This window comes from Zosterops lateralis (genome assembly GCF_965231275.1).
Source record: "Zosterops lateralis genome assembly, chromosome: 9".
NCBI classification, from domain to species: Eukaryota; Metazoa; Chordata; class Aves; order Passeriformes; family Zosteropidae; genus Zosterops; species Zosterops lateralis.
Window position 1 is genome coordinate 19,160,137 of NC_139769.1, and position 8,422 is coordinate 19,168,558.

An 8,422-nucleotide genomic window follows, 5' to 3' on the forward strand; every position below is an offset into this window, starting at 1 on the left:
CCCGCCGGAGCCAGAGCGGGCCCGGGCCGGGGCTGCCCCGCCGGAGCCAGAGCGGGCCTGGGCCGGGGCTGCACCGCCGGAGCCCACCGGGGTGTGCGGCTCCCCCGGGCCGCGGCGGCGGGAAGGGCAGCGCCAAGAGCCCGGCCGTTCCCGATAAACGTGTAATGAAGTCCTGAGTGCGCCTGCCAGACCAGCACGCCCGTGTCTGTTGTTCTGCGTGAAAGGTGATTGCAGCCAGGTCTGGGGGTGGACTCTTCTGCCCGGTGATGAGCCAGGGCACAGTCTTAAGATGCGCCAGGGGAGGTTTACGTTGAACATTAGGAAGAGTCTCCCCACAGGAAGAGTGATGAGACATTGGAATCGGCTGCCCAGGGAAGTGGCGGAGATACCAGCCCGAGAGGTGTTTAAGGAAAAGACTGGACGTGGTACTTGGTGCCATGGTCTGGCTGACATGTGGTATTCGCTTATAGGCTGGGCTCGATAATCTCGGAGGTCTTTTACAACGTAATGCATTCTGTGATTCTGAGAGGAGCAGCAGTCCGGCCGCTCCCCTCCGGCGGCAGCGCCGTGCCCGTGGCTCTGGCCGCCCAGTGCCGCGGCTGTTCCCGCTCCGGCCCTCACCACAGGGGAAGGCATTGCCTCGGGCGGGACAATGGAGCTACCCCCGGACAACGGAGCTGCCCCCGGCCTGAGCGGCGGGCCCGGCGGCTGCTCCTCCCCACGGAGCCGCCCCGGCGGGCGGGGTAGGGCGGTGCCTCTGCTCTGCGCCTGCCCGGCCCCGCCCCGGCCCCGCCCCGGCCCGGCACAGCCCCGGCCCCGCCCCGGCCCCGGCACGGCGCCGCCACCGCAGCATCCCGGGCGCGCCTCCGCCGTGAAGGGCTCTCCTGGCCCCGGGGCTGCTTCGCCGAGGGCTCACCGTGTTTAGGGCCCCGCCGCGATCCCATCGGCGCGGCTTCTGCGAGAGACAGCGCTCGTCGCCAGCCATGGACGGGGACAGGGTGGAGATAGACGGCGGGATCATGGAGGGGGTGAGCAGGGCCCGGCTTTCCCGGCCCCGGGCAGCGGGGAGGGCCGGCCGGGGGCGCGGGGAGTGCCGTAGCGCCTGACGAGCGCCGTTTCTCCGTGCAGGGCGGGCAGATCCTGCGGGTGTCCACGGCGCTGAGCTGCCTGCTGGGGCTGCCGCTGCGGGTGCGCCGGATCCGCGCCGGGCGGAGCCAGCCCGGCCTCAGGTGAGACCCTCCCGGGCGCCCAGCCGTCACTTCGGCCTGTGGGGCCTTCCCGGGCCGGGGCAAGGCCTGGGCTGCTCTCCTCGGAAATATTTGTGTTTCCATTGCTTTAAAAGAGCCCCTTTTTACCAGCAAGTCCCGTCCGTGGCTCACAGGGAGTGAGGGAGAAGGCTGGGCACGGAGCGGGCGGGGTTCCCTCAGCGCGGGCCCGGCCCGGGGCAGGTGGGGGTTCCCCCGCGCTGGGCGGAGCAGAGCCTCACACAGGGAACACACTCGTGTGGGGCCTGAGCGAAACAGCTCACCGAGCATACGGGGTTAACACAATTGGTGCATATCCTGGGGTTGCTACAGTTAGTGTATTTCCAGTGTTAAGAACGGTTGGTGTAGTTCCTATTTGAATTACCCTAACAAACGGCAACCGGCACAAAGCAAATACACAGCAAAGCCGTTAACTCTCCTGTAGCACTGCAAACGGTTCTGGCCCAGCCAGTATTGCCATTATTAGCCCACTCCATCTCCGTCCAAGCATTTATCACACTGGACAAGTGACTGCTCTTGCATCTCCTCCATCTGTCTGAACCCATTCTAGTGGAAAAGATACCGGAATCCTGCATATCCCAGTCTGGCCTGAATGGTGCTCCTTTGGCCCCTGTGAACTCAGAAGCACTGTAGCAACCAGAGTGAATTTCTGATCGAAAATTTGCAATTGTAGTTTTTTCGTTGGTGTTTAGTTTTTCTTTTAATGTAACATGAGCATATAGTCTACTTGTATGTGTCTTTAACTGTGTGTTGTCACTCTCAGACCTCAGCATCTGTCTGGACTGGAGATCATTCGAGATCTGTGTGATGGGAAGCTGAATGGTGGAGAAATTGGCTCAACAGAAATAACCTTCACTCCTGGGAAGATCAAAGGTGGAACCCACATAGCAGATACAAAAACAGCAGGGTGTGTCTTTGTACACCAGCTTCTGGTAACTTTAAAATTATCACAGTAGATCGGGGGAGAAAAAAAGAACATTTATAGTTTGATAATGACCCCAGGATATGTGATGCCTGAGCTAGATTATGTGACCAAAGAACCTGTAGTATAGGCAGGATATGCACGAAGTACATGCAAAGTTTAAAACTATTATTGGTATAAAAGCTGAACACTTGGTTAATGTTATGCAAAAAGCAGCTGCCCAGGTATTTAAAACTTTAGGTGTTATTTTCTTACATTAGTATGTTACATACCAGACCCAAAGCATTAAATTAGATTAATGTCTCACATCCATGAGGTCTGAAATAATCACCATGCAACAAGGTAAATTTTGACATTTTAATTACACTCATAGTGGCACGGTATATCATACTAGTCTTTTGGAACTGTGAACATATTCCATCCATGTGTTAAAATGCTGCCTAAACCTTTTCTGCTTCCTAAACCCAGAGTTCTGATGGCCCCATCAGTATACTAAGATGCATAATATTTAGTTTAAACAGAACTATTAAAGATGAAATTATTACGAAATGAAAACTTTAATGTTTTGGCTGGCTAAGGACATGAAGTTTTCAATTAGTAAATTAGTATTTTTTAAAACTAGTAAGTTTATAGATAATTTAAAAAATAAAATACAAAAGTAAATGTATGAAAAGTCATTTGTCTTTGATATGTAATGATTCTATGGTATTTTATGGATTATGAGTGTATGACATTTGAGTATCTTATACTTGCTTTCAGGAGTGTGTGTCTACTGATGCAGGTAGCCATGCCCTGTGTGCTGTTTGCTGCTTCCCCATCTGAGCTTCATTTAAAAGGTGGGACTAATGCGGAGATGGCTCCTCAGATAGACTACACAGTCATGGTAGGGAGAAGTTCCTTTGCCTTGGTGCATCTTCCCTGAATGTCTGTGCAATGTAACTGCTGCTCCTCTGTTGCTCTTACTGCAAGTCTGTTTGTGATTTTGGAATTAGGCATGGGAATATAACACTATTGGTGTGTTGGATGTAGAGAGCAACCAATGTTTCATGGAATTTCCTGAAAAAGCAAATGGACTCTTTGGTTTTAATTAATACAGAAAATGTTACTTAAAATGTATTCTTTATTCTAGAAGTGCTGCGAATTACTCTTCTCTTTTTTTTTTTTCGTAAGAAAATCCTATTATACAAAGTGACATTGAGAATGAAGTATGAGGAATGTCAAATAAGCTATATGGATGAGACTGGCTATTTTTTTTAAAATAATTTAACTGAAATTTTTATGTTGAGCTTTTTTTTTCTTATAAGATTACATAAAAAATGGAAATTATCAATGGAAAATAATTTCACTCTGTGTTTTTATATGTTTATTTTTCAGGTTTTCAAGCCAATAGTTGAAAAGTTCAATTTCACATTTAATTGTGACATAAAAAGGAGGTGAGTTGTGGAGCTGTGCAGCAGACCTGGGCCTTACTGAACCCATGTGTGAGCAGAGGCACACACAAGGGGCTCTCAATCAAACTGAGGGATGAATTTATAATATATGAGCTAATCTGCTTTAGCTACCCCTGTGTGTACTGTCACCATATGATGAATGGGATATGATTCTTTGCTGTCTTTTTTTTTTTCCTTGCTGAGCCTACAGCTGCTGTGTAATGTTTCCTGTTGGCTCCCCTGAGGGGAACACAGACAGTGCATTACTGAGCTTTTTCCAAGGTGCATGTTAGGTTGGTGTTAGGAAGTTAATAAGATGTGTATTACAGAGGATTACTGTTAGAGAACCTAATTCCATTATAAGGGTTTCTAAGGCATGCATCAAGAAAATTTGTATGTACAGTAACAGGGAACATAAAAGTGTATAGTGGAATATATGAAGAGCCTGGCCCCTTTCTTGGTTTCTTTGTGATCATTGCATTTAATTATATCCAATTACTGTTTCTAAATAGGGGCTACTATCCTCAAGGAGGTGGTGAAGTTGTAGTCCAGATGTCTCCAGTCAAAGAGCTGAGCCCAATAAACTTAACAGAACGTGGCACAGTGACAAAGATTTATGGAAGGGCATTTGTTGCTGGAGCACTGCCTATCAAAGTAAGTGCTTATCATGGCTCTGGTAGTGTCCAGCTTCATATAGCTATATAAAATGGCATGCAATCTGCTTAACATTCCTCCACTCTCCTGTCTTTTGCAGTCTTATACAAGCTAAGCAACGTTACTAAATGGTTTCAATTATTCAGGCTGTAGAATATTATATTGGACATACCTAAAATTCATTCATTGCACAGCAGTGTAAAGCTAAAACAGGAAATGAGAACAGTATCCTCATCCTTCACTGGACTATTCAAAAGTCTTTAGCATATATTAAGGGATGTCTTATATCTGATTTATATATTCTTCATATTCATGTGGATTATTTTAAATCTGAAATTAGGGCCGTTGTTCATGAATTTATGAGCACTGTAATAGAAGGAGGCCAAACTACAAGTTTTTCAACTATTTCTAAGGGTATTAGAACAAGTTAAGGGTAGGTTTAGCCAAAAATAAAAAGGAGAGAAATTTGCTCCTTTATATTTCCTTCTTTTTATCCTTCCTGAGCTGAGTGCTGGGATCTCCTTAAGGTTCCTTCTCTCATACAGGCTGGGAATTAGTGGAGGAAGGACGAGAAGAAGCTGAGTTACTTTTTGAAAAGCTGTGGACTGCTGGTTTCGGTGTTGAAATCTCCAAACCTATGAATGTAGCTATGATTAGATCACAGGAATGGGATAAACTTCATATGTCCCCGTTTGCTTGTGATGTAAAATTGTTATTTTCTGTATTCTCTCTTAGAGTGTATTCTGTACATAATAATTGTGGGGTGGAGTTTTTGCACTTGGTTTTGGGGTGGGTTATTTTTAGAATCTAATGTTTTGAGAGGAGACTAAAATCAATTTTTTTCTCTATGAAGAAAAGTTCTGGAATTTCTATTGATACTGAAGTTTCTACATACATTTCTATAAGTGTCATTTGTACAGCATTTAATGTTACCTTAATTTTGTAGCAAAACTTTCAGAAAAAAAAACTTATGTTCAATTCTTGCTTGTAGGAGTTTATAACAATCTTTTGTTTTTCTAGTTAATAAAGTAGCCCCTTTATTCAGGGATTAACTGTAATAATTAGATTTATGAGGAAAAAGTACTGCTATATTACATAATTTAATTATTTGGTTTATATCTTGTCTTGTTAGCTGGCAAAAGACATGTCAGCAGCAGCGGTGAGATGCATCAGAAGAGAAATCAGAGATCTCTACATTAACATTCAGCCTGTCAGAGAACCTGATGATCAAGCTGTTGGGACTGGAAGTGGAATAATGTAAGATGAGGCCAAGCTTTCTATTGTTACCTCTAATCTTCTTTGTTAATTACCTAGATCTCGATTACATATCTGATAAATAAACTGTAATATGAGTGATTTTGTTCTTCATTTTAATTCCTTTTGTTTTTCCACTTAGCATTGTTGCAGAGACCTCAACAGGTTGTTTGTTAGCTGGATCATCACTTGGCAAGAGAGGTAAGAATTAATTCTTTGAGACTTAACTGAACATACTAATAACAGATAGGAATCTGAAGTATCATCTGTTTAAAATCTGATACTTTGAATGTTTAATTTTTAAATGTATGTTTTTAGAAATAAAGGACAGCAGAAATTAGCAGATATAAAACACAGTAAATGGAAATTTACAAAAATTACAGAACTGTTAACTTTACCTTGTATCAGAATGGAGAATTACTGGAGAATCACTGGAAATATTTCTGAACTTTAAGGACACAGACTTTCTGTTTTATATGTGAAGTTTTTGCTCAATAGTGAATCTAGATTAAAATGAATGGAAGTGATCACGGTTTTAAGTTATTTGAATCACATGTTTTTCTGTCTAAATGAGGCTACTTTCTTTCCACTGCTTAGGAAGTATAAACTATATATGAGCATAAGATGGGAAGGTTTTTTTTAAGCAGACATTCGAGGCAAGAGCATAAGATTTGAAGAAAATAAGGTTTAAAAAGTTGATAATTTCTTGTGGTTATTTTTTGCATTTTTAAATAGTAATCTTCAGCTTTCTGATTTCTCTCTTAGGAAAGAATGCTGACAAAGTTGGCATTGAAGCAGCTGAGAAGCTGCTTCAGAATCTTAAACATGGTGGAACTGTGGATGATTCTCTGCAGGACCAAGTAAGGTTCCTATATGTGTTTACATGAAGCTGAAGTAGCAAGAACATTCATACACTACTTGTAAACAATATAGATCTGAACAGGGAAGGAGCTACAAGATGTTAGTAGTCTCAGAGGTGTGCAGTCACAACATCACTAGAATTAGAAAATTACATACAGTTTTCAGGAAACACAAATGCTTTTAGCTTTGCACAAACACCCTCAAATTTTCCCTTTCTCTAACCCTCAGTAAGTGTGGAAGAAAAGGCAGGAATTTGCTTTTATTTGGCATTCCATGTAGTGCAGTGATAACTCCCTCCTTACATCTATAGAATGATTCTAAGGGAAGATATTAGAGAATATCTGGGACATGCTCCTGATTATCTTGCTCTCCTAATTTCATCTGAGAATGAAGGCCCTCCACTACCTTATCTTAGCCTGGTAAGAATCTTAGTCTGGATTAGCTAGGATGATGCTGTAAACACCTGGGCACACATTAATATTATGTAGTGCAATAAGTATTTTGGTCTTGGACTCAGCCTACTTTTTTCAAAGCATGCAAATACAATTGATGGGAACAAGCCACAGCCAGAGTCACTGTGTATGGGAACTGCACAGAATTAATCACATCTTGCAGTATTCTTGTCATGATGATGTAAAAACATCAAAGTCAAATCAAAGGTTTTTAGGTGTCTGTCTGGTGAATATGTGATCAGGAAGTGTTGGAATTAAAGTATCTCTTCCTGAGTTTCTCTCCATATAAGTAATTACTAATCTGGAGTCTGATGTGACTTTGGGAATTTTGGGGCAGTACGATGGGGGAGAGCAAAGTTAAATATAGAAACAGGAATTCAGGGCCAGGAATTCAGTAGTAGCCATTCAGGGGCAAACTCCACTGTGGAAAAGTAGCCCTTCTGTAATAGGCACTACAGTAGAAATCTCCAAACTTCTGGAGCCTTGGATGACTCTTCAAAATCAGCTTCATGAACTTTTATGAAACGTGGAAGACAAAATTTTTATATCTACAGACATTTTGCTTGTTTTGGTTGGGGATTTTTAATCAATAAATTCCTAGAATCTGAAGAATGACTTAATAATTACCTTTCCCTCCCTTTCAGCTGATCATTTTCATGGCACTAGCAAAGGGAGTGTCTAGAGTGAAAAGTGGACCAATTACCCTTCATACTCAAACAGCTATACACTTTGCAGAGCAGCTAACAAAGGTGAGTCCAAACATTCAGGAAGTTTTACCTATCAGTTTTCTTTCAGTAACTTGGCAATGTACAGTTCATCAGGCAGTGTGAGCTGAACTTGATCATGGAGGACAATTAATAAAACAGTTGCTATAATATTTACCTGAGAGTTTTCCTCTAGAAAGTGAGCCTACTCTGGAGTTAAAGACTTTTAGAATGGTTAGATAATTTTACCACCTTTATTTAAATGGTTTTGGGAATTAAACCTTTCAAAGCTGTAATATACATAAACACAAAGTAATACAATTATTGGACATCAGATATTGAATATTTAAACTGCTGCATGTGATAGCTTAATTAGTGATGTAATTCTCATCCTCTTTTAGGCCAAATTTACTGTGACAAAATCAGAAGAGGAAGACGCCGGTAATGACACCTACATCATTGAGTGCCAAGGAATGGGGATGATTAACCCAAACTTATAGTGTTTAAAAAAAAAGAAAAAAGAAGGAAAGAAAAGGCAGCAAACTGCCAAAAGCAGCACTCAACATACCTCAGTGATGTATTGCACTACACTTCATTGGATGTGTACTCTGCCTGAAGAGGAGGAGCCTTATCTCACTTCAGAGTGATTTAACTTGAAGGTCGATGTCAAGCTTTTCCTTGGTGTGGTGAGAACCTGCCATGTGGAAAACGAAAACTACTTTTTTTTTTTTTTTTTTTTTTTTTTTCTATTAGCAAAATGAGTAGCAACAAGACAGCAAATAGAATATACTGTATGTATGCAAGAGCTTCAATTAGAAGCATTGAACTTTACCTAAGTAGAAAATTACTATTTTAGTTCAGTATTTCTTGCCCTTTTAAA

General features: G+C 42.4%; 1 protein-coding gene across 1 annotated transcript; it reads left to right on the forward strand.

Annotated features, from left to right (window-relative positions):
- Positions 1 to 847: 847 nt before the first annotated feature.
- On the forward strand, positions 848 to 8,112 carry RTCA (RNA 3'-terminal phosphate cyclase). The gene is made up of 11 exons (XM_083867392.1): positions 848 to 1,028; positions 1,129 to 1,229; positions 2,029 to 2,172; positions 2,947 to 3,070; positions 3,562 to 3,620; positions 4,130 to 4,271; positions 5,404 to 5,528; positions 5,668 to 5,726; positions 6,291 to 6,385; positions 7,483 to 7,587; positions 7,944 to 8,112. The coding sequence occupies exons 1-11, from the start codon at positions 984 to 986 to the stop codon at positions 8,040 to 8,042; spliced, it is 1,098 nt and encodes a 365-aa protein (XP_083723518.1). The 5' UTR covers positions 848 to 983; the 3' UTR covers positions 8,043 to 8,112.
- Positions 8,113 to 8,422: the final 310 nt, after the last annotated feature.

Bases quoted from the DNA above. Each gene is read 5' to 3' on its own strand.
- RTCA (XM_083867392.1), top strand. From the start codon at position 984: ATGGACGGGGACAGGGTGGAGATAGACGGCGGGATCATGGAGGGG. The intron at 3,621-4,129 runs GTGAGTTGTGGA...GTTTCTAAATAG, and splicing joins AATTGTGACATAAAAAGGAG to GGGCTACTATCCTCAAGGAG. The intron at 7,588-7,943 runs GTGAGTCCAAAC...ATCCTCTTTTAG, and splicing joins TTGCAGAGCAGCTAACAAAG to GCCAAATTTACTGTGACAAA.